Genomic DNA, 26,521 nt, shown 5'->3' with positions numbered 1-26,521 from the left:
TAGTCAGCCAAACTAATAAGAAATATACAATAATTTTATTATTTTAAATAGTGTTAGGGTTATATATAGTGTAAATAAATTAAATATATAGTAATGTCCACATTTAGAATTTAAAACAATACATATTAGCATGTTGTTGTAAATGTAAAAATGATTATTACTTGTTACTGTTTAGACTCAGCAATATAAAGTATACATAATATGACATGGTGCATAGTAATACATAATGAAGTTTGATAGTAATTTCAGCTTCATGTTTACCGAGTATATAAATACTCCCTCTGACAGTACAACATTGCTTATTACATCCACCCACTCCGCACATGTTAACCTTCTCTTAACCTTGTCTCCTTTCCTCATTTTCTCTCTCAACAGTGTCAGTGTCAAGAGCTAATAAAGAGAAATGAAAACACATCTTCTCTAGGACCAATACCAGCTTTATCTCAAAATTGCCTTCCATCATTCCATCTCTCAATGTGAAACTACACACCTTGCTGTGGCTGGTCAAATGGAACCAAGTCAGGTGTTTCTGTGAGGTTTGGTCCCCTTCAACCAGCTACTGCGCTGTGCATTCAGCCAGCAACACAAGATCTGGCCTTTTCAGTGCTGTTGAAGTGCAGACCCCTTTCACATTCATCAACCACAATAAATACTGTAAATTAATAAAGAAACTTGGGAACAAATTATTTATGCACTACTTTGCACTGATTAAATATTGTGTATAACATTCATAATTAAATAAAGAGTTTGACTTAATGAATCCTGTAATTGTGCTTTTTTAATTAACATGATTAATTCTTAAATTCCACTCTGTGAAAAATATTTAAAGATTAATTAAAATGTTGCATTATTTAGCTATGAATAGATGAATATTGTGCACATTCAAAGTATGAATTTAGTCATACTCATATTAGGAGCAGCACAGTGGAGAAGTGGGTAGTACTGTCACCTCACAGCAAGAAGGGCATGAGTTAGATTTGCCAGCTAGGCGGTCAGGGTCCATTCTGTGTGCAGTTTGTTATTCATCAAATTGCTCCAAAACCAGTTGTATCTTATCAATTGTAACCCACATTACATACTACAACTCTTATACTGACACTTTTACCCTTTATAACAATAAATAAACGATTTTTTTCATAACTTCAATAGCATTTAAAGTATTCAGCATATTAATAACTTCAATAGCTTTTAAAATATGTATCAAATTGCTCCAAAACAACTTGTATTTTATCAAGTGTAACCCACATTACATACTACAACTCTTATACTGACACTTTTACCCTTCATTACATCATAAAAAACTGATTTTTATTCATAACTTCACTTCACTTCACTTAACAATGGCATTTAAAGTTTTCAGCATATTAATAACTTCAATAGCTTTTAAAATATTCATCAAATTGCTCCAAAACAATTGCTTGCAAATGTGGTTTAGGTAACGTTCTACGAACGTTTTCATAACTTTAAAAAAACGCTCTGGGAAAATTAAGAAAACTGGACAAAATGACGTTGAAGGAACATTCCAATGCATCGTTCCCACAACCAAAATGGAACATTTGGGGAACGTTCTCAGAACGTAATTTTGTTAGCTGGGCTGTGTTCATGTGGGTTTCCTCTGGCTGGTCCGGTTTCCTTTTACAAGTCCAAAGACATGCAGTCAGGACAACTAAAACTAAAATTTGCCCTAACTATGACTGTGTGTGTGTGTGTGTGTGTGTGTGTGTCTGCTCTGTAATGGACTAGCGACCTTTTTCAGAATCAGAATCAGAATCACTTTATTTCGCCAGGTATGTTACACATACGAGGAATTTGCTTTGGTGATACACACAATAATACACACAATAGTCCACATAGTAGTACAAACAATACACATAATAGTACAGATGTGGTGTGTTTCTTGTCTTTCGGAAGATAATAAAACAGTGGTTGTAAAACAGACAATGAATAAATGAATGAAAAAGTGAGTATAGATAGATAACTAGATGGATGGATAGATGGATGGATGGCTGGATGGATGGATGGCTGGCTGGATGGATGGATGGATGGAGAGAGATAATCTCAAAGGGAAAGTCAAGTCTTTAAAAGACGATTAAAAACACACCTCTTTACTAAACACTTAAGCTGACATGTACATACTTACTAACACTCTTATTCATTTCCTGCAAAAAAAACCAACCTTTGGTTCTGTCAGGGTTTCAGCAGATTTGTGTTCTTGAACTGTACTTAAACTAGAGTAAGGTAATGTTTACTATGGAAACACTTCTGTAAGTGGCTCTGGATAAGAGCATCTGCTACATGTGGAAAATGTAAATGGAAGTCTCAAGGTATGTTAAAGTTAAACAAAAGCATTTAAGGTAAGTACATCCTCAATCACTCAATTACAGTACTTACATCTGAGGCAAGTTAGCGCCCCAGTTTCATTTTTTTGTCTTTGCATCAACCTTTTTTTGTCTTTGCGTCAACCTTTAGTTTACTAGGCCAGTACTATGTTCACTAAGCTACCACTATTTTACACTAATTTATAATTAATGTACATTTATTCTTGCAAAATAAAAACTCTTATATAGAAGAAGATATACTTTATTTGTCGTATATACATATACAGGTGTACAGTACAATGAAATTCTTTCTTCGCATATCCCAGCTTGTTTGGAAGCTGGGGTCAGAGTGCAGGGTCAGCCATCGTACGGCGCCCCTGGAGCAGAAAGGGTTAAGGGCCTTGCTCAAGGACCCAACAGTGACAGCATAGCAGAGCCTGGATTTGAACTGCCAATCTTCCGGTTGATAGCCCAAAGCTCTCCTAGGCTACCACTGTCCCTTATGTATATGTGTCCAGTATTAGTTTCCACACAACCTAATCATCCATTTTAAGGATTTTAACCAGGGCACTGTTTTGGTACATTAAGCTGTGTTAAGCTTTGTCACATTAAGTTTTCTTAGGGTAGAATTTTAGCTCTAGTGCTTACGTTAAAAACTACAATAACTAATTGTATTGCAGAATTACTGCGATTACCCCAGGCCATATGACTATTGTCTAGCATAAGGAATGTAAACAAGGGCAGTTGTAGTCTAGTGGTTAAGGTGCTGGACTAGTAATCAAAAGGGTGCTGGTTCAAGTACCACCGCTGCCAGGTTGTCACTGTTGGGCCCTTGAGCAAGACCCTTAACTCTCAATTGCTTAGACAGTATACTGTCACAGTACTGTAAGTCACTTTGGATAAAAGCATCTACTAAATGCTTAAAATGTAAATGTAAGCCATCCTGTCTCTGTAGTTTACGTCTCTATATTATTTGCTTTTATTACAAAAACGTTTTAAACGTCTTTTTTTATCTTATTCTTCAGACAGTTTCACATTATTAGCAACTAAAATCTAAACTAAAATAAAAGCTATGGAGCAGTTAGTGTTTAGATCATGTTGTGTAAGGAGTGTAGTGAGCTATTCCAGTCTGTAGAGGCAGTGCGTGTTTTAGCTGCTACTTTCTCTCAAACGTAATGTTTGCTAATTCCGAACATGGCAGATACTGACGGGAAAGACAAGTCTGAACAGAATGGTACTGTCAGCCATGCTGCAGGTTAGTTAATAAACACTTTTTACTCATTTTGTGTACCGTTCTTTACACTGACATTCAGACTAATTGCTTTTATAGGTGTGTTAGTAAAAAGTGTAGAGCGGTTTTGTTAGCAAGCTAGTGTCTGTCAGCTAATGCTAATATTGCATCATTGCATCGTGTTTGTATTTTTATTGCTGTTAAGTTATAATGCTCGGTACATTAAATCATTTGTATATTTACTGAAATAACTGCAGGAAATAGACTGCTGCATATGTGTTATTCAGGCTTGGAAGAGTCAGTTAACCGAATTATTATAAAACAAATTTTACATTAATCTCACAGTGTTCCGTACAGTTACATTACAGCATTAAGTTGTATGTTGGTACACATGTATAAGTTCTTTTTCAAAGCTAAACTAAAGGACAGTTTGCAGGTGTATTTGTATATTTACTAAGTGTATGATTAAGTCAACCGTATGGAGTAATGGCAAGCTGTAGCCTAGTGGTTAAGGTACTGAACTAGTAATCCAAAGGTTGATGGTTCTAGCCCCACCACTGCCAGGTTGCTGCTGTTGGACCCTTGAGCAAGGTCCTTAACCCTCAATTGCTCAGACTGTATACTGTAACTGTAATGTAAGTCGCTTTGGATAAAGGCGTCTGCTAAATGCCAAAAATGTAAATGTAATGGGTTAAGTTAGTAATGGGTTAAGTTAGTAATGGGTTAAGTAAGACCTGGTGGTATATTAATATTAACTTGCTTTTCTGTTACAGATGGAAAGGCAAAAATACAGGACGTTTCCCAATCAAAGGTAAACCACATCAGTCTTAATGTTTATAAGTACACTGGCTATGCAACAAGCCATTGGTCACCTGTGATAAAATTCTACATTTTGTACATTTTTTAAATGAAACTAACAAATTGTCTGTAGCGAGCAAACTTATGCTCGTTTTAATGCACAGCTACTGTGTATTTCATGAACTTAATATTGTGAATAGTAGGGATGTGTAGAAAAGTGTTCTATGTAAATTATGTGGAAACCCACCATGTAGCGGGCATAATTGGCAGTGCCTGCAGCAGATATTAATTGGCCACCTTATCTGCAGGGTGGGGGCCGGACTATGTGTGGGTGGGTGGGTGGGTGGTTGGATCTTCATATGCTGTGTAAAGACCCTGATTGGCGGAAGAGACGCCTGTGCAGAAAGCAGGGGCGAGAAGAGGAGGGCTTTGCACGTGTCGGAAGAGGCGTGTACAGCGACGTGCTCTTCTCGGATGCAATCTGGTATCTCTCAGCAGCAGAAGACAAAATTGAGTGTGCTAAATTGGGAGGAAAATGGGGAGAAAATGCATTGTAAAAAAATTATGTGGAAACAAAAAAGTTTATAGAAGGTGGCTCTGGTCCAGTGTTTTATTGTAATGGTGATTGTCATCCACAGAATGAAGCTAAAGAGCTGACAAAAGAAGAAAAACAGCGTCTGAGGAAAGACAAGAAACAGCAGAAAAAGAACAAGAAAGATGACAAGGGACCAACAGAGAAAGAGAAAACGCCAGCGCCTTCTGTGCCATCGCAGCCAGTTACGCAAAATCCATCACAGAAAGGTGGGTAACATTTTGTAGACATGGAAAAGTACAACAGGAATGACCACTAAATTTACCCTTGATGGAAATTTTATGTTTGAAGTGGTGGACAGCCTACTTGGATAAATTATTAACATCAAATGATCCAGCGGTCAGGAAATAGGACAGACTGGCACTGGGCAGAAGGAACTGGAAATAATTTTTAGATGTTAAGATTTGCTTCTCTAATTAAGGATCAGAACTGTCCATATGATTTTCGTCTCTGCTGTTTATTATGGATGTGAAAGCTAGGCAATAAAAAAATCAGGACAGGAAAAGTAGTGATGCCTTTGAACTTTGGTGCCTTTAAACATTATGTTCAAGAGAGGCTTTAGTGTCATTTCAGATATATACAAGTACATATTGAAAAGAAACAACGTTCCCCTCAGGGCCAGGGTGCAACACAGAACACAAGTGCAAAACAATACCGTACAATATACACACATCAATACGTTCACCCTGTTGGATAGTTAGAAGAAAGCTCAGACCCCAGGAAACAACATGAACCATTTTGAAAAATCCCATTGGAGTGTTAGTTATTTAAGGGCTTAGAGGTAGAGTCGGAGCATAGGTCCTCATAACTGGTACAACTGCGGCCCCTGCTGGTTGACTGACGGCGCCTGCACAGGGCTGAGGAATAACATTGAATAACACCCTCCGTGCGCAGTGTCTCTCGGTGTATGAACTGCAGGTAAAAAAATGCCGACTGTACTGATTGCGTGCCGGAGGGGGCGCAAGTCAGTTGAGTGGCGTCCTCAGTCAGCGGCAAAAGGGTCGAATCAGTATAGAGGACACAATTAGGGTAATTGGACACAATTAGAATGGGGATACAATTTGTGGGAAAAAAGTGGGAAAAAATAGTTAATTAAAAAAAAAAAAACTAAACATTGGAGAAAACGAGGAGGCAGTTACACTATAATACTGTTTATTAATGCACCACTTTGATTTTTGTTCCACAGCCGCATTAGCAGGTAATACTCCTGTTAGTGTACCTGTAGTGGAGTCCTCTACACCTTCAGACAAGGCAGCTAAAAGCAAAGCAGAGCTAAAGGCAGAGCGACGAGCACGCCAGGAAGCAGATCGGGCTTCGAAACAGGCTAAAAAAGAGTCAGGCACAACTGCCACCAGCAAGTCAAAAGCTCCACCAAATGAGCTTCAACCAGGTAATGGAATCTGCTGGGTATTGTCCTAAAGAGGGTCAGTTGATGATATGCTTAAGTTTTTATCCATAGAGGTAATACTGGGAATTATGAAGCCAAATTTTCGAAACAGGACAACCAAAACAAAACATAAGTGAATGGCCAATTAATTATAATAATGTTGCATAAATTGAATGTATAATATTTACATAAGGACAGTGTTTTGCAGATTTTTGTGTTTGATACAGATTGTGTTCTGATGCTATATTCCTCAGTAGTGAAAAGATTACCTGAACACATTCAAGTAGATGATCCAGCTGTGGTTAAAAAGCTGGCCAAGAAGCTTGAGAGGCAACAGGTTAGTAAAATCAGTTATTCAAAGTGTCTTCTTATTCATTTCATCCTTCATAGGCATCCAACATTTTTCTGATAGATACTTTACCACACTTACTCCAGATGCTTTACCCTCCATTTCTTTCAGAAGTCAGGGCAAGGCACCAACAAAAATGTAGATCAAGTCAAGGTCTGGCTCCGTACTGTGTGTGCAGTATAATCGATTGCCTTTCCATTTTGTTTTGTGTATTTTTTTTCTTGTTTTTGTATATGATTTTATGATCTAAAGTGGGTGGATGGGATTCCTGTGTCAGTGATGTGTGAGGTGTGTGTTTTTGTTGTCTAGGCTAGCTGGCTTATTGGATGTGTGTACTGTAATCTAGACTAGACTGTTGCTGCTCAATGAAGCATCCATTATATGGGGTGTCATTTGCTTTTGTTTATTTTATCATGTTTTGTATTGTTTTTTAATGTGTTACGCTGGCAATAAACAACAAATTGGTGGTCTTTTAAGGACATCTAGTATTTAAATTGATCCTAAGAAATACACTCTAAGCTGACTGCTGTTTTCTAGATTTAATTTGTATGTGTCTTATTCTTACAGATTCCTCTACGGTCAGAGTACGGCTACAAAGTCAGCCTGTTCTCCCATCTCCACCAGTATAGCCGCAAAGCCCCTCTTACCCAGCTAATCAGGTATGGCACATGGGTTTACAAGTTGTCCTAAGTGTTTCAGTTAAGCTTTTCAAAATATATACTGGAACAAACATAAAATTGTCCTTTAATATAGTAATGCAAAATAGTAATGCAGTCAGTCTTGTACAAAACAATTACTGTGAATTTGACTTAAATACTCAGCTCTTAAAACTAATCTCAGCTTTTTCATTAATTATTGGTCCTCCTTGAATGCCATTGGGCCTCCATCACGCCACCCAACTATTAGATGTAGAGTTGTACAATTTGAACATAATCATCCAAAAATTGAGAAATCAGTTGTAATTAGCTTGTAGTGCAAAGCAGTTACATGGTTGTTCCAACAACAATTACTTGTAGAAAGTGAAACCATTCTACAACTCTGTTAGTGGGTGTTTTTTTACCCACTTTGCATCACTAAAGGTCACGGCACTTATGTAGATGTACATGACCAGCTGTCAGTAAAAAAACAAAGATTTTTTTGTTGCACTGTTTTGCTGCTGGTAGAAACAGTTTAAGAGATTAAAATGTTACAGGATGTAAAGAACATGCAGTTCTATCGCTTTACCAGCAGACGTAAAGCCATTCACATTCACAGTCTTGCAGCATTTGCTGGTTTAAGTAGTGGTATATCATCCCTTAGGCACAATTTGCATTTGTTTCATAGCTTTTGTGCTTCACAAACACTGTAATGAAAACATGTTTAGATTGCAACACTAAATAAATTTTAAGCATAGCATTAATAAAATCCTTGCCATTTTCAGCATCCCTGCTACAGTTATCCACCCCTCCATAGTGCGGTTGGGCCTGCAGTACTCACATGGCATCGTGGCTGGCTCGAACTCTCGCTCTGTGGCTCTACTGCATGCCTTTAAACAGGTACACAGCTGCTTTCTGTACATTTTATATAGTTTTTTATATGGCTTTGCTCTCTGGTTTGAATCTCAGCTCTTTGTTTACCACAAAATAACGTTGTTTTATAGCACTATTGGTGCAGCATCTTTTAAATTTTGCAGTGCAAATGATTATGTACTTAATTTGTACTATACAATAATGTGGGCCTTTTTAGATGCTTCAAGGTTGGGTTATAACCTTTGCAAAATGAAAATGACAGTTTCCTTCTTCTAAGGTTCATCAGTTTCCCCATTCCAGAACATCTGTAAGGCAACGTTTTTGTAGAGGCTGTCTGTCAGGGCAACACTGTTGTACCATTCTGACAATGAGACAGTAGCAGTGTTTGCAAGGTGGCTACTTGTAAATTGTTTAGGGGGCAAAAATCTGGTGCTGGTATTAACATCTTTAAAACTTCAGAGTACTAAGAAGTGCTAACCCTAAAGGTGCTGCTACCAACCCACTTTATTATTCTTTATGTTTCTGTTCCAGGTGATTCAAGACTACAGTACTCCACCAAATGAGGAGTTGTCCAGGGACCTAGTAAACAAACTGAAGCCATACATCAGGTTGGAGTTTTTCTCATTATATAAACTTTAATAGTTCACCATGTCTTTTAAAGTTTAAAGCTTTATCCACTGATTTTTGACTTAACTATAGAAACAGGATATATAATACTGCCATGTCACAATTTTAACTCCTACATAATACTGCTGACCTTAAAACTTATTGCTAATCTGTATGAGTTTTAATTGAATAATGAATAAACCACTGGGAATCCGCCACACATCCTTATTTAGCTTCAGCTGTGGTGTGTAAACTACACATTGCCCAGAGATTCAATGTGTGTTGCAACCATGGTGAAAACTAAGGAGCTGTCACCAAAGATGAGAGATAAAATAATTTCAGAAGATTTCCAAAACCTTAAACATTCCTAGAGACATCAATGAGAGTATTGTAAAGAAGTTCCTAGCAACAAACCTGCCTGGCTGTGGCAGCCCTTATCAGGACAACACAGAAAAACCTGTTACTGCAGAAAACGTACAGGATAACCTGATGACGGCTGGGACAAACGTGTCACCGACAGCAATAAAATGATCACTTAATAACCAAGGAATTCTCTGCCTTCACAAGATAAGCCACTTTTTACTAAGAAGCACAGGAAGTTTGGATTGGAATATACCAGAATGAATTTGGATAAGCTTGCAATGTTCTGGGACAGAGTTCTATGGAGTCAAGAATCAAAACCGGAACGATTTGGACTAGAGATGGAACGATCGATCGGCTATGAATCGGTATCGGCCGATTTTTAATCAAAATATGCTATCGGCGATCGGCCGATATTTCCTAAAAGTAGCCGATCCGATCGCGTGATATATAAAAGATCACTAAGTTAACAGCTCAGTGGATTGATCCAGACTTTGAGCTACAAAGCACCAACCATCACATCACCATTCATCAACCATCGTACAGAAACCATGGTGAAAGCTCTTCATGACCTAAAATAACATCATTAACGTTGTGCATCATACATACGATGTAATTTTGCTGATTAAAATATTTACTTTAAAAAGATAATTCAACACGGTCACATCTGAGTCGATTCTATCAGCACGTTATATAAACTCCTGGTTCACTTTGGTCAATCGTAAGCGGTTCTTACTTGTGATGTAGATGAGAACAGAAAACGTTACAGAGCCCATCGGAGGCAAAAGTTTATTCATTACCAAATTCGTTAGTTCAGGATCATCTGCTGAACTTTTAGGATTATCAGAAAACTTTTAGCTGCTTAGACGGAACGAGTCTGACTCGGTTACAGATCTGTGGTAATAGCAGTTTAATTAAGCTTTTTAATGTAAGAGAGTCAAACAAAATGTTCTGTATTAGTTGGTGTTTATTTAAAACCACGACATTTAATTAATAACAGTAAACACGGAGAGATAACTGAGAAGAGAAACTTACGCTTCGTGAAAAATGAATCGACTCGTGAATCACTTTAAGCGATACAGTGAACAGATCATTTCTCTTAAAGGCACAAACACACACACACGCGCTGCTCCGGTTTATCTTCACTGTGATAAATCCTCACTTTTTAAGGTACTTTATAGTGATAATTGGAATTTCCAGCAACACAATGATCCCAAGCTTACTTCCAAGTAGGGCTGGGCGGTATATTGTAAATATCAATAAGGTAAAAATGACACGGTTAATGTCATGTGGAATTTAAACGTATTTAATCAAAGCAATTCATGAGGTGAGGAGTGGGGTTGTGGTGAGGTCCACCAATATGGACAACACCTGACATAATGAAAGCAACCTTAGTAGGTGTAGCCAAAAATTGTGGCATGACGGAAAATGTTGACTTGGTTTGTCTCTTTATTTGCAGTTTTCTAAATCAATGTCGCCCCCTTTCCGCAAGCATGGGAAATGCAATCAAGTACATCAAGAAAGAGATCTCCATTATTCCCAGTCAGTGCAAAGAGGAGGAGGTAAGCTGTCTACAAAGCTGTCTCTAATGACTCTGAATAGTAAGTCGTGTATTTAATAGAAAAGAGAAATTACGGTAAATATGTGGGTATTGCCAAATGCTTTTTTGATGACAATTGCAGTCCTCTTATATTTATTCTTTCAGCTTGGTTAATTAAATACTAATTATGTAAATATACATAAATGTTTATATGTGTATAAAATATATGATTTTTCGTTTGCAGGCTAAAAAGAAATTACTAATATGTATCGATAACTATGTCACCGAGAAGATCGCGCTTGCTGCCCAGGCCATCTCCAAATATGCCAGTGAGAAGATTAGTGATGGTGATGTCATTCTTGTTTATGGATGGTAAGAATCATGACCTTTCTTTTAGCAAAGAATTTTATTCCATCCAAGGAACAAATAGGTTAAACCAATGTTCCCCTTCATTTCAAACATGGCAACATCATGATTTATTTTTAACATGAACCAAGTAGTCCTATGTTAAATTGCATAGCTTCTTTTTACCCAGCAGTAACCGCTATCCTATCATGACATGTTTTGTGATTATAGCATGTTAATTTTGTAGACACTCAACTTGATATCTGTCAAAGCCTAGCATGTTGGCTGTAAACACCTGCCCTAATGAGACTGGTACCTGTCTCATGCGATGCTATTCTTCCCGAACTTTCAATTGGCATTTTTTTGTCTTTCTCTGATGGCCTGGTCTTGGATTCATTCACATGTTGACTGGCCGGTGCACAAATACTCCTCTCCTCCCAGAATACATATAAATGAGCCCAGTTAAGGAATTTAACTCCAGCTCTTCAAAGGCAAAAGTTGTAATCAAGCCATAGATGATTAACACCCAGTGCGTTTATTTTGAGATGATAGGACTTGAATTTGGATAGTTTTAGGTGGGTGCATAAATCTAAGCCTGGTGTATTTACATGCTGTGATTTTTAATTAACATGACTTTTTAAAACCTGGCTTTGTAATTTATTTATAGCTCATCACTTGTCAATCACATCCTGTGTGAAGCCTTTGAAAAACTTCAAAGAAAGTTCAGGGTCATCGTGGTGGACAGTCGACCCAGACTGGAGGGCAGGGAGACACTTAGACGTTTGGTGAAAAGGGGTATTCGCTGTACCTATGTACTAATATCTGCTTTGTCCTACATTTTGCCAGAGGTAATTTATATCATGTAATAAAGCTTAGATCACTTTAGAAATGTGATAACACAGTTGCTGAGATCTTTATTGTGAAGAAATGTCTCAACATGTACACAAAGCATGATGATTACATTCTGACCTACAGGTGTCCAAGGTGTTTCTTGGAGCCCATGCCCTTCTGGCTAATGGATATGTGATGTCCAGAGTGGGGACATCCCAAATTGCTCTTGTAGCCAAGGCCTATAACGTACCTGTGCTAGTCTGTTGTGAAACCTACAAGTTCTGTGAACGGGTACAGACGGACTCCTTCGTATCTAATGAACTAGGTAATCATGATTTACTATGCAGTAAATAAAGTGTGTGGTGTATATCTGTTAATCATATCTAAATGGCATAATGTTATGTGTTGTCTTCACTCAGATGACCCTGATGACCTGATTGTATCTCGAAAGGGAAAGAGCCACCTGCAGGACTGGCAGAGTGTGACATCTCTGGGCTTACTTAATTTGGTCTACGATGTTACACCTCCAGACTTTGTGGACCTGGTGATCACAGAGCTGGGCATGATCCCATGTACATCTGTGCCTGTAGTGCTGCGAGTCAAGAATGTGGATCAGTGAAGATTAAGCTTCTCTATTGAATTGTGTGTTTAATAGCCTGCACACAGAGCTTCTAGCATAAAATAAACCTGTATCTATATTGTCACACGTTTTTATTCTGAGCTCATCTGTCTTTTTTCCCTCGCTCGTTAACAGGAAGTTACTTAAAGCACTTGATATTTTCTTACCTTACACTTCAGCTATGCCAGATTTATGTATGCTAGCTCTGTTGCGCAGGTAACATAAAACGTCTTGTTCTTAATTTTCACACCCTTGTTAACATCGCAAATGCAAAAACAAGGGCTGGGTGTCACAGTGATCTTATGTGCTATTTATTTGTCATGTGTCACACTTTGGTTGTATTCATGACAGGACAGGTTGTTACAGGTTTCACATGATTCATCAGTTCAAGTTCAATGTCAAACACCATCACGGGCAATTCTGTACCAACAATTCAAAAAGAGTATCTACCCATCTCAACAAAAACGGCACGCAGTTTCACAGAGCAGGAGTTTATATCCTGGATGCCATTAGGTCTTTGGCTGTGTTGGAAATCACATACTACATGGACCAACTAGGTAGGAGTGTCTTAATAGAGTGGACAGTGAGTGGACACGGTATTTAAAAACTCCAGCTGTGCTGCTGTGTCTGATCCACTCATACTGGCACCATGTCGGTGTCACTGCACTGCTGAGAATGATCCACCACCCAAATAATACCTGCTCTGTGGGGGTCCTGACCATTGAAGAACAGGGTGAAAGCAGGTTAAAAAAGTATGTAGAGAAACAGATGGACTACAGTCAGTAATTGTAGAACTACAAAGTGCTTCTATATGGTAAGTGGAGCTGATAAAATGGACAGCGAGTGTAGAAACAAGGAGGTGGTTTTAACGTTATGGCTGATCAGTGTAAACCATACTATGGGGCACACAAACATGCGAAGGTTTCCAAACTTAATATACAGGGTAGCTATAGCCTAGAGGTTAATGTACTGGACTAGTAATCAGAAGGTTGCCAGTTCAAGCCCCACCACAGCCAGGTTGCCACTGTTGGGCTCTTGAGCAAGGTCATTAACCCTCAATTGCTTAGATTGTGTACCATCACAACTGTAAGTCACTTTGGATAAAAAGCGTCTGCTAAATGCTGATAAAATAAATGAAACTTCCTGCATCATATGAAGCCAGCTCTGGCCACGTACCAGACATTTTGGCCAGAGTTTTACATTTTTCGAGTATCATTCACTTACTGGTAAATAAAAAATATATTGGTTGCATACTGCATACTGATTTGGTGCCCTATCGGTATGTCACTATTATGTAATAGGCTATTTCGAACACAGTCTTTGTATTAAAGGACAGGGCACCAAGAATTACAAAACCAGAACCCCTGGGCCATTGGGAAAATGATTTATGTTTGGAGCTTGATTTCGGCTATGAACTGAATTATGCATACTAATGTATGTGCCTCCATTAATCATTAGGCAGACAAATCTTTTATATTAACTTATATTAGCTGTGATAAACTGAACATTAAGCTTTTCATTTCTGAAATATACTTGACGATGCTTTAATTTGACTGTATAGGAATAAAATACTAAGCAAAACAATGTGCACTTTTACAGAATTTATTTAGAAATTTCATCATGACAGTAAACAACTTCAAGCAGCGTTTATTAGTAGTTGCAAACGTCACCATTTAATCAGAAGTATTATGTTAATTGTCTAATTCCTAAAGTCTTTGACAATAATTCTGGCTCTACTGTCTGTCTAACAATCTCAGACAGTTTGATATACAAGATATTTTGCAATGAAATGTAAACATACAGCACATGGCATTATTAATGATTTATATAGATCTAATGTGGATGCCCTAGGATTTCTGCAGCTGTTTTGATTCAAACATACATACAGCAATCTGGATCATTATTCTGGTGGATGAAAAGTTCTGTACTGCCATCTAAATTCTTCGTTAATTATGAAACAGTGGTCCATTTGCCAAAGTCAAAAAGAAAGTCCCCAACTGTCACTTAATGCTTAAAGAAAATTGATGTGGATAGTCAGATCCAAGAACCGCATAACAGTCTGTCATAATACATGACACTGTATCCAATAAAAGCAAGCTTTACATTATTATAAATACTAACTGGAAATTCGTAGGCAATATTAAGTTAGATGACTTTATAGAACTTTCTCCATCACTTAATTATATTAACTTACTATAATTCTATTTGTATGTTAGATATTTCTATAGAAACATCTATAATAGATGTTTCTATTAGTATATTATATATAGAACTGAACCTAATATTTGTAAAAGTGTTTTTGGACAAAGAAAATGTTCCAAATATTTAGTTGCAGAAACTCCCAAGATTGCCACGACATACACAATCCTTACATGTGTATATAAACTGTATAAAATCCAGTGTGTTTATTTTCATTAATTGCCATGTTGACAATGGAATCTTTTATAGATTAATATACAAATATGATGTAACGTCTACATGCAAATGAGTCATTTTAAGTACATCTGTAAACAACGTGTGTTGTGTCTATGCACAACTGTTAGCATTATATTTATAGCTTTAATACTACAACATTTAACCTTGATTTCCTAAGCTCTCTTCCAGGATGCAAAAAAGGGAAAGCACTTCAATACACACCTCTGTACTTCTGTACTACTTTCTCACCATTTAGGTGAAATGAAGCCCTTCCTTCACTTTAAAATACTTGGCAAAAACTGCAGTGCTACAACATCAGTAGCTGCCTCTCAGTGGTCAATGACATGACCTGTCAGTAATTCATGAGGAACATGTGATTCAGGGTCATTCAGCAGCCTCTAATATAATCCTGTTATTCATAAGCACCCGTCCTATAAATAAAAGGACATACAAATGTTAAATTGGACTACACAGGCATTGGATAATCTTTGACACAGCTTCAGCTTTTTCCCAGCTGCCAGGTGAATCCAGAACTCATGTGCCTTTTACTTTTCGTCTTTGTGTCACCCACAATAATGCTGAAACGACCATCGTGGATCCACCTAGTATAACCATGACTTTTAGCATAGGAAACTGGCCCTGCAATTTAGTGGTAAAAAAAAAAGGAGGGGAGGGAAGAATTAAAGGTTAAGAACGTGTATTTTTGTCATTATCATATGCAACAATTTTCTGCAAATGTTATTCCAAATTTAATAACCTTTAAATATTTTTTAAAGTGTTGGAACAATCTGTTTGTGTAAGTCCATGATCTTGAGATCGGTCAAGAACCGTTTTTAGGAATTGCCAGCTTTTTAAAATGCATTTTCTCTCCCAATCTATTCATATCCAATTACCTAATCATGTTCCTCCTCTACTGCTGCAGACCACTTCTGACTGAGGAGTAACTGACACAAGCCCCCTTCGACAAGAAGTGGTCGGCTACAGCACAAGCAGGTTTAAATGGAGATCCGTATTTTGCACTTCTCTCCATTATTCCCCATCTCTGTTCAGGTGCTATTGATCAGCCAGCAAAGGTCATAATTGCAGCAGTCATGAGGGATCCCCTCCAGCATTCCCACCCTGGGATGAGCCAATTATTGTCCTGTAGAAGTGGCCAGCTTGCCAGTATCAGAGCTGATATTCGAGTTTGAGATGTAAGCTCTGGTGTGCTAGCATAGCATCCAGTCTATTTAGATAGGAGATCTAATAGTCACAATGATATCAGTATATTTAATTCCTGGAGATATTTCTTACCTCTCTTAAGCACTTGTACCCATGAAAATCGTAGACACAGCTGCACTGAAAGAATCCAGGTCCGAAAGGCATACAGCGAGAATTTTCAGGGCAGTCCCATGCTGGAGGTATAATGGTAAATAAGTACTAAGCTCTGAACAATAGCAACGGCAGTAGTGTTTTATGTTTAGAAAGAATCAAATCTTTGTAAACATAAGGGCTGGCACCTAGTTCTGGGTTGAAAGCAGAGATGTTCACAAGTCACAAAATCAGAGTCAAGTCACAAGTCTTTAGGCTAGAGTCCGAGTCATGTCCCGAATCACTTTTTTTATATTTATAACCGTGTGTTGTCCCATTAGGAATATAATCCGTTATTTTGTAAATGTGCTTATAATTAAAAACCTCTGATTGGTTGGTCTGATTGGTTCAGAAAGCGCTCTTTCAACCATAAGCGCCAATTCTGTAGGAGCGTTCCATTCACACCAGCTGTTCCTCTGATGTGCACTACGTAGGGTATTCCACCATTTTAAGTGAGATTCAAATCCAAAAGAGGGAGTAGGGAGCGACGCTTCATCACTACGCCGGAAGCTGGCTGGAACATTTACCCATTGCGTGCGTTGCGGGTTAAGACAGCCGGAGCGTTATTAGAGAGCAGAAATGACACGATCAGAATGATGTCAGATCATATATATATATATATATATATATATATATATATATATATATATATATATATATATATATATATATATATATATATATATAATTGTCACACATAACTAATGTTGCTGACTTTTGTTGTCTACAAGTCATTTTTGCGAATCACGAGTCGAGTCCGAGTCATTTGAAACGAGTCCGAGTCGAGTCTGAAGTCACTGTGTGTGCCATCTCTGGTTGAAAGAGATTCTTTATTATAACCATGATAAGTATCGGCTCTGAAATGACCAAAAGAATGTGTGTTGTCACAGATTTTAACAGAGGGGGGCAGTTAGTCATTTTTGCGATCCCTTTTACTAAATAAGAAATTAAAATAAGTCTAATAATATGTATATTACATATAAAATTGCCCATGATGTTCTTGTACACATTTTTCTTAATGAATTTGTGAAACACAGAGTATACATGACAAGCACAGGAGGACCCAGAACTAAGTTTTCTAGCCCTGTGACATCAAGCTAATTAGGTTTCTAATTAGCTCTGCATGTGGATAACTTACACATCCGAACAGTTTCATTGCAGGCATTCCTCTGTCCGGTACACAGCCTGTTATCATGTGTAACGTCTACTTTATCCCATGATGAGTTGCCCCCGGGACACTCCAGCTGTATGGGCAGTATTCTGAGTAAAAAAATACATTAAGGTTAGATCTGTTATAGCTGGGTCATCTATAACTACATAATTAAGTGACTCAGTACTTACAGTTGGGTGAGATGATTAAAACCTTGAAATAAACCATTGCTCAAATTGGAAATAGGGTTGCTGGAGAGATCTCTGCCAAAACACGACAAATATATATTTCAATACTTATTAAAACAAACAAAACACTTGAACACATGCTTGTAGAATATCTCATTTCAACACCATAAGCATTCATTTGGAGGCTAGAACAGCCTCCAGCCTCTAGTTGTTTTGGAGAGCTTTTCATAAAGTGCAGAATATGACTGCTGGGATTTGCTTTAACTCAGCTACAAGAGCATTATTAAGGTCAGGCCATAAGGTCTGGCTCACAGCTTTTTAATTCATGCCAATGGTTGTGGATGAGGTAAAGGTCAGGGCTTTGTGTGGGCCAGTCATGTTCTACCACATTAAACTTGTCAGACCTTTTCTTTATAAACACGAAGGGCCTTTCCCAAACTGTTATGCACAAATAATATTTTTCCTCCCTGGAGCTAAGACTAGCATAACTGTTTAAAAATAATACAACAAAATCACTTTAGAGTATGGGTGGGTTTCTGCTGTGTCCTGTAATGGTTTGTTTTATATCACTACTGCCAAGGCATAGTAGTAAGTTTTTAGTTAAGGACAACAATCATAAATGTGTCCACATCTTGGCATTTTATGATGTTTGCATGCTAAACGTTATTAAGATCTTTAGTATTCTTTCTCAATGACATGGCATGAAATTATGTTTAATTGTATGTGCCTACTGAAAATAGGTGTCACTATAAGAACCTTCAATAGGTGTTCACATACTTTTTATACATTTTATAATAAGCAGCTATTTATTAATACATTTTACCATTATTTATATTACTCACATTATTTCCACTGAAGATGCCTCATGCAGATCCTCTATATAACTCAGAGAACAGTTTGACAAATCCAACCTGGAAATATAATGTATCTAGAATGAATATTCTCTCATTCTGAAGAATCACACAACTAAAAAGTCATTGTTTTGATTCCTTCCTACCCCAAAATGATGTCCTCGTCATGTTGAAAGCAGCATCGGCCCTCAATCTGGCCTATTGTAAGGCAGAAATTCCATACAGCACTGCTGTTCTGTACTGCTGCTTTGCACATGTGGCATAACTGCAGGAAATACACACAAATGAAAGGTAAGATGCGTGTTCAATTTTGTCCCAACAACCATTAAAAAGTGTTATTAATAGGTAAGGTATTGGCAGCATGTCTCTGTGTATATACACACATATTCACTCATTGTCTGTTTTACCACCACTTTATTCAATTCATGGTGGGTCTGATTCACTGGGTGAAAAGCAGGAAACACCCTGGACAGGTTGCCAGTCCATCACAGAAATCACACTTACACACTCGCTCACACATGTACTCCAATTTACCTGACTGAATGTCTTTGTACTGTGAAAGGAAACCGGAGCATCCAGAGGAAACCCACGCAGACATGAGGAGAACATGCAAACTCCAAACAGAAAGGACCCAGAACGTTTTTAATACAATTACATTTATCAGTTGCTTTTTTTCAAAGTGACAATTCAAGCAATTGAGGATTAAGGGACTTGTTTAGGGGCCCAACAAGAACAACCTGGCAGCAGTTGGGCTTAAACAAGTGTTGTGTTCTGTCAATTTATCCTACCCATTGAGATGTCCTACCGAGTATGCAAACCTCTGTTTCGACTTAAGTGATAGGATATAGATCTATCGAGATGTGCTACCACTAATTATATTAAGATACAATTATGTATGTATATATATATATATATATATATATATATATATATATATATATATATATATATATATATATATATACATATACAGTATATATACAGTGAAGCCCGAAATTATTCATACCCCTGGCAAATTTTGACTTAAAGTTACTTTTATTCAATCAGCTATTTTTTTTTTTTACCAGAAATGACACAGGCGTCTCCCAGAAGAAAATAAGACGATGTACAAGAGGCATCATTGTGGAAAAAAATATTTCCCAGCTTTTATTTACATTTGAACAAAAAGTGCCATGTCCAAAATTATTCATATCCTTTGCAAACTGTCACAGTCTATGGGAAAATCCAAAGTTCTATACCATTCCAAATAGTCCAAGCTGTTCTAAAGCATCCTAATTACCCTGATTCATTGGGAACAGCTGTTTTAATCAACTCAACAGGTGAAAAACAGCAACTCTCTGCAGTTGGTTTGTGGACAGTCATGGCTAAGACAAAGGAGCTCACTAAGGACCTGCGGCTGTGCATTGTGGCTGCTCACAAGTCAGGAAAGGGCTATAAGGCCATATCTAAATGTTTTCAAGTTCCAGTGGCTACAGTGCAAAGTATTATTAAAAAATACAAGACATTCCGCACTGTGGAAAATCTCAGAGGACGTGGTCGGAAGCCAAAAGTGACACCTGTGCTGGCCAGGAGGATAGTGAGAGAGGTGAAAAAGAATCCAAGGATCACCACCAAGGCCATCCTGGTGAATCTGGGCTCTGCTGGTGGCAACGTCTCAAGGCAGACAGTCCAACGGACACTGCACACTGCTGGGTTCCACGGACGCAGACCAAGGAGGACGCCACTTCTCCAGAAAAGGCACACAAAAGCTCGCTTGGCCTTTGCAAATGCTCATCTGGACAAAGAAGAAGACTTCTGGTCTTCTGTTTTATGGTCAGATGAAACAAAAATTGAATTGTTTGGCCACAATGATGTATCCTTCATTTGGTGTAAAAAAGGAGAAGCCTTCAACCCTAAGAACACCATCCCCACTGACAAACATGGTGGTGGGAACCTAATGATTTGGGGGTGTTTTTCAGCCAATGGACCAGGGAACCTAATCACAGTAAACGGCATCATGAAAAAAGATCAATACATCAAGATTCTCAACAACAACATCAGGCAGTCTGCGGAGAAAGTTGGCCTTGGGCACCAGTGGACATTTCAGCACGACAACGACCCAAAACACACAGCAAAAGTGGTGAAGAAATGGTTAGTGGACAAAAACAATAACATTTTGCAGTGGCCCAGCCAGAGTCCTGACTTGAATCCAATTGAGAATCTGTGGAGGGAGCTAAAGATCAGGGTGATGGCAAGGAGACCCTCCAACCTGAAAGAGTTGGAGCTCATCGCTAAAGATGAATGGGCAAAAATACCAGTGGAGACATGCAAAAAGCTGGTCAGCAATTATAGGAAGCGTTTGATTGCTGTAATAGCCAATAAAGGCTTTTCTATTAATTATTGAGAAGGGTATGAATAATTTTGGACATGCCACTTTTTGTTCAAATGTAAATAAAAGCTGAGAAATATTTTTTTCCATAATGATGCCTCTTGTACATCGTCTTATTATCTTCTGGGAGACGCCTGTGTCATTTCCGGTCCAAAAAAAAATAGCTGGTTGAATAAAAGTAACTTTAAGTCAAAATTTGCCAGGGGTATGAATAATTTCGGGCTTCACTGTATATATATATATATATATATATATACAGTGTATCACAAAAGTGAGTACACCCCTCACATTTCTGCAAATATTTCATTATATCTTTTCATGGGACAACACTATAGACATGAAACTTGGATATAACTTAGAGTAGTCAGTGTACAGCTTGTATAGCAGTGTAGATTTACTGTCTTCTGAAAATAACTCAACACACAGCCATTAATGTCTAAATAGCTGGCAACATAAGTGAGTACACCCCACAGTGAACATGTCCAAATTGTGCCCAAATGTGTCGTTGTCCCTCCTTGGTGTCATGTGTCAAGGTCCCAGGTGTAAATGGGGAGCAGGGCTGTTAAATTTGGTGTTTTGGGTACAATTCTCTCATACTGGCCACTGGATATTCAACATGGCACCTCATGGCAAAGAACTCTCTGAGGATGTGAGAAATAGAATTGTTGCTCTCCACAAAGATGGCCTGGGCTATAAGAAGATTGCTAACACCCTGAAACTGAGCTACAGCATGGTGGCCAAGGTCATACAGCGGTTTTCCAGGACAGGTTCCACTCGGAACAGGCTTCGCCAGGGTCGACCAAAGAAGTTGAGTCCACGTGTTCGGCGTCATATCCAGAGGTTGGCTTTAAAAAATAGACACATGAGTGCTGCCAGCATTGCTGCAGAGGTTGAAGACGTGGGAGGTCAGCCTGTCAGTGCTCAGACCATACGCCGCACACTGCATCAACTCGGTCTGCATGGTCGTCATCCCAGAGGGAAGCTGACGCACAAGAAAGCCCGCAAACAGTTTGCTGAAAACAAGCAGTCCAAGAACATGGATTACTGGAATGCCCTGTGGTCTGACGAGACCAAGATAAACTTGTTTGGCTCAGATGGTGTCCAGCATGTGTGGCGGCGCCCTGGTGAGAAGTACCAAGACAACTGTATCTTGCCTACAGTCAAGCATGGTGGTGGTAGCATCATGGTCTTGAGTGTTGCTGGCACTGGAGAGCTGCAGTTCATTGAGGGAAACATGAATTCCAACATGTACTGTGACATTCTGAAACAGAGCATGATCCCCTCCCTTCGAAAACTGGGCCTCATGGCAGTTTTCCAACCGGATAACGATCCCAAACACAACCTCCAAGATGACAACTGCCTTGCTGAGGAAGCTGAAGGTAAAGGTGATGGACTAAACCCAATTGAGCACATGTGGCGCATCCTCAAGTGGAAGGTGGAGGAGTTCAAGGTGTCTAACATCCACCAGCTCCGTGATGTCATCATGGAGGAGTGGAAGAGGATTCCAGTAGCAACCTGTGCAGCTCTGGTGTATTCCATGCCCAGGAGGGTTAAGGCAGTGCTTGATAATAATGGTGGTCACACAAAATATTGACACTTTGGGCACAATTTGGACATGTTCACTGTGGGGTGTACTCACTTATGTTGCCAGCTATTTAGACATTAATGGCTGTGTGTTGAGTTATTTTCAGAAGACAGTAAATCTACACTGCTATACAAGTTGTACACTGACTACTCTAAGTTATATCCAAGTTTCATGTCTATAGTGTTGTCCCATGAAAAGATATAATGAAATATTTGCAGAAATGTGAGGGGTGTACTCACTTTTGTGATACACTGTATATATATATATACAGTGTATCACGAAAGTGAGTACACCCCTCACATTTTTGCAAATATTTTATTATATCTTTTCATGGGACAACACTATAGACATGAAACTTGGATATAACTTAGAGTAGTCAGTGTACAGCTTGTATAGCAGTGTAGATTTACTGTCTTCTGAAAATAACTCAACATACAGCCATTAATGTCTAAATGGCTGGCAACATAAGTGAGTACACCCCACAGTGAACATGTCCAAATTGTGCCCAAAGTGTCAATATTTTGTGTGACCACCATTATTATCCAGCACTGCCTTAACCCTCCTGGGCATGGAATTCACCAGAGCTGCACAGGTTGCTACTGGAATCCTCTTCCACTCCTCCATGATGACATCACAGAGCTGGTGGATGTTAGACACCTTGAACTCCTCCACCTTCCACTTGAGGATGCGCCACAGGTGCTCAATTGGGTTTAGTCCATCACCTTTACCTTCAGCTTCCTCAGCAAGGCAGTTGTCATCTTGGAGGTTGTGTTTGGGGTCGTTATCCTGTTGGAAAACTGCCATGAGGCCCAGTTTTCGAAGGGAGGGGATCATGCTCTATTTCAGAATGTCACAGTACATGTTGGAATTCATGTTTCCCTCAATGAACTGCAGCTCCCCAGTGCCAGCAACACTCATGCAGCCCAAGACCATGATGCTACCACCACCATGCTTGACTGTAGGCAAGATACAGTTGTCTTGGTACTTCTCACCAGGGCGCCGCCACACATGCTGGACACCATCTGAGCCAAACAAGTTTATCTTGGTCTCGTCAGACCACAGGGCATTCCAGTAATCCATGTTCTTGGACTGCTTGTCTTCAGCAAACTGTTTGCGGGCTTTCTTGTGCGTCAGCTTCCTTCTGGGATGACGACCATGCAGACCGAGTTGATGCAGTGTGCGGCGTATGGTCTGAGCACTGACAGGCTGACCTCCCACGTCTTCAACCTCTGCAGCAATGCTGGCAGCACTCATGTGTCTATTTTTTAAAGCCAACCTCTGGATATGACGCCGAACACGTGGACTCAACTTCTTTGGTTGACTCTGGCGAAGCCTGTTCCGAGTGGAACCTGTCCTGGAAAACCGCTGTATGACCTTGGCCACCATGCTGTAGCTCAGTTTCAGGGTGTTAGCAATCTTCTTATAGCCCAGGCCATCTTTGTGGAGAGCAACAATTCTATTTCTCACATCCTCAGAGAGTTCTTTGCCATGAGGTGCCATGTTGAATATCCAGTGGCCAGTATGAGAGAATTGTACCCAAAACACCAAATTTAACAGCCCTGCTCCCCATTTACACCTGGGACCTTGACACATGACACTAGGGAGGGACAACGACACATTTGGGCACAATTTGGACATGTTCACTGTGGGGTGTACTCACTTATGTTGCCAGCTATTTAGACATTAATGGCTGTGTGTTGAGTTATTTTCAGAAGACAGTAAATCTACACTGCTATACAAGCTGTACACTGACTACTCTAAGTTATATCCAAGTTTCATGTCTATAGTGTTGTCCCATGAAAAGATATAATGAAATATTTGCAGAAATGTGAGGGGTGTACTCACTTTTGTGATACACTGTATATATATACTGATCAGTCATAACATTAAAACCACCTTCTTATTTCTATCCTTATTTCACCTTCTTACCATATAAAAGCACTTTGTAGTTCTACAATTACTGACTGTAGTCCATCTGTTTCTCTACATACTTTTTTAACCTGCTTTCACTCTGTTCTTTAATGGACAGGACCACCACATAGCAGGTATTTTTTGGGTGGTGGATCATTCTCAGCACTGCAGTGACAATGACATGGTGGTGGATCATGTGTGTTAGTGTGTGTTGTGCTGGTATGAGTGGATCAGACCCAGCAGCGCTGCTGGAGTTTTTAAATACCGTGTCCACTCACTGTCCACTCTATTAGACACTCCTACCTAGTTGGTCCACCTTGTAGATGTAAAGTCAGAGACGATCGCTCATCTATTGCTGCTGTTTGAGTCGGTCATCTTCTAGACCTTCATCAGTGGTCACAAGACGCTGCCTATGGGGTGCTAAAGGCTGGATATATTTGGTTGGTGGACTATTCTCAGAGACAGTGAGGTGTTTAAAAACTCCATCAGCACTCCTTTGTCTTATCCACTCATACCAGCACAACACACACTAACACACCACCACCATGTCTGTATCACTGCAATGCTGAGAATGATCCACCACCTAAATAATACCTGCTCTGTAGTGGTACTGGGAGAGTCCTGACCATTGAAGAACAGCATGAAAGGGGGCTAACAAAGCATGCAGAGAAACATATGGACTACAGTCAGTAATTGTAGAACTACAAAGTGCTTCTATATGGTAAGTGGAGCTGATAAAATGGACAGTGAGTGTAAAAACAAGGAGGTGGTTTTAATGTTATGGAAGGTTGTTTTAACAGTTTTATGGCTACAATATCACGTTGCGGGAACAAGGTTTTTACAACCACTAATAGTGTTTTATTTAAACTGTCTTACCACATAAATAAAACGTTAATGTCCACGTATGTAACAAGGTCGCGAACACCTAGCTGTGTTTGTTAGCTGGGACTGTACGGAACACTGTGTCCTGACGTTAGAATTGTTTTGATCAGCAAACTGTGACCCAGTGCAGCATAATAACTGAAGCAATGCCGTCACATTCATCTCTAACTCCGCATGTACGTGTTGTGTTGTTTACCTGAGAATCGGTGGTCAGACAGTCGACACGAACACTAAATAAACCAAATAAAACGTGAAATAAACAAAACACTGATGCAGCAGCCGTGCTGAACAGAGCTGTCATTTTCTCCTACAAATCACGTCACACATCACATGATACCGCGCTGTTGTCATGTGACCTGGTTAGTGCTTCATTCAAGTGCTCCTCGGTTGGTTTTATTTAAGTACAAAGTCCTTCAGTTTGTGCTATTTAAGTTAGATTTTAACTGTAACTGTATTTCGTTCCGGTCCTGGTCAGGGTCGCTGTGGGTTCCGTGTCGCACTGGACATTAAAAGCAAAGTCCCGACGCGATGTCAAGTCATCGAAAAAGCAACACACTAATACAGATAGAGAATTGTTGATTCATCTTATTTAATGTCATGTTTTACACACTTTGCTTACATTCATGACAGAAACAGTAGTTACTCATTACACAAGATTCATCAGTTCACAAGTTTAATATCAAACACAGTCATGGACAATTTTGTATCTCTAATTCACCTCATCTGCATGTCTTTGGACTGTGGGAGGAAACCGGAGCACCCGGAGTAAACCCACGCAAAGCCACACAGAAAGGACCTTGACCGCCCCACGTGGGGATCGAACCTTCTCGATGTGAGGCGACAGTGCTACCCGCTGAGCCACCGTGCCGCCCGATTCACCTTCTTGGTGATAAAAGGGGAAACCATTGAAAACTTCACACATCACATATGGTTGAAGGCAAAAATCAAAACCGCTCCACGCCTTTTTAAAATCCCAAACCACTATAATATTACCTAAACACTTGGCAAACCAACCCCAACATAAAAACACATAATGTGTGAGGCCTTGAACAACTGCTATCAAAGGTGGTGGTTCAACTCTTCACGTGGGTATTTTCTGTATTAAAATTGTTATGATAAACCATTCTCAGCTGAGGGTACTCGATGTTATGTCAATGTATGACTAGGTCAGGGTGTACTGAGGAGAATGAAGGGAGTCAGATAAAGTTGATAAGTTGGCGTTAGATTAGAGGAAGTCTGTCTATGATGTAAACAAGAGCAGTCAAGGATGAGAATCTGGAATGAGAGGGGAGGATGCTGAAAGAACGGACAAATGGACTATGGGTGTGGTTAAGAAG

General features: G+C 39.2%; 2 protein-coding genes across 3 annotated transcripts; one reads left to right on the top strand and one right to left on the bottom strand.

Annotated features, from left to right (window-relative positions):
- The first annotated feature begins 3,469 nt into the window (after positions 1-3,469).
- Positions 3,470-12,569, top strand: eif2b4 (eukaryotic translation initiation factor 2B, subunit 4 delta). 2 transcript variants are annotated; one of them, XM_063001337.1, is made up of 13 exons: positions 3,470-3,573; positions 4,323-4,360; positions 4,986-5,148; positions 6,126-6,329; positions 6,584-6,663; positions 7,243-7,334; positions 8,096-8,210; positions 8,715-8,791; positions 10,609-10,711; positions 10,934-11,061; positions 11,702-11,882; positions 12,010-12,190; positions 12,285-12,569. In XM_063001337.1, exons 1-13 carry the CDS (start codon positions 3,513-3,515, stop codon positions 12,482-12,484), a joined length of 1,623 nt encoding a protein of 540 aa, XP_062857407.1. In that variant the 5' UTR covers positions 3,470-3,512; the 3' UTR covers positions 12,485-12,569. The 2 variants fall into 2 exon arrangements, with proteins under 2 accessions (XP_062857407.1, XP_062857406.1); XM_063001336.1 differs by having other exon boundaries at positions 6,581-6,663.
- Positions 12,570-14,072: 1,503 nt separating this feature from the next.
- On the bottom strand, positions 14,073-25,485 carry atraid (all-trans retinoic acid-induced differentiation factor). Its single transcript, XM_063001335.1, has 7 exons — positions 25,381-25,485; positions 18,585-18,703; positions 18,430-18,498; positions 17,591-17,662; positions 17,388-17,509; positions 16,193-16,293; positions 14,073-15,538 (listed from the first exon to the last, which is right to left on the bottom strand). Exons 1-7 carry the CDS (start codon positions 25,483-25,485, stop codon positions 15,434-15,436), a joined length of 693 nt encoding a protein of 230 aa, XP_062857405.1. The 3' UTR covers positions 14,073-15,433.
- Between the last annotated feature and the right edge of the window lie 1,036 nt (positions 25,486-26,521).

Source organism: Trichomycterus rosablanca, chromosome 9, assembly GCF_030014385.1.
Source record: "Trichomycterus rosablanca isolate fTriRos1 chromosome 9, fTriRos1.hap1, whole genome shotgun sequence".
NCBI lineage: Eukaryota > Metazoa > Chordata > Actinopteri > Siluriformes > Trichomycteridae > Trichomycterus > Trichomycterus rosablanca.
This window is presented reverse-complemented; position numbering and strand designations above follow the sequence as displayed.

Excerpts from the sequence above, each read along its gene's own strand:
- eif2b4 (XM_063001336.1), top strand. The coding sequence starts at position 3,513 with ATGGCAGATACTGACGGGAAAGACAAGTCTGAACAGAATGGTACTGTC. Across the intron at positions 8,211-8,714 it reads TACTGCATGCCTTTAAACAG|GTGATTCAAGACTACAGTAC; the intron begins GTACACAGCTGC and ends TTTCTGTTCCAG. Across the intron at positions 8,792-10,608 it reads AAACTGAAGCCATACATCAG|TTTTCTAAATCAATGTCGCC; the intron begins GTTGGAGTTTTT and ends CTTTATTTGCAG.
- atraid (XM_063001335.1), bottom strand. The coding sequence starts at position 25,485 with ATGACAGCTCTGTTCAGCACGGCTGCTGCATCAGTGTTTTGTTTATTT. Across the intron at positions 17,663-18,429 it reads GCATCTTCAGTGGAAATAAT|AGATCTCTCCAGCAACCCTA; the intron begins GTGAGTAATATA and ends GTGTTTTGGCAG. Across the intron at positions 17,510-17,590 it reads TTTAATCATCTCACCCAACT|AATACTGCCCATACAGCTGG; the intron begins GTAAGTACTGAG and ends TTTTTTACTCAG.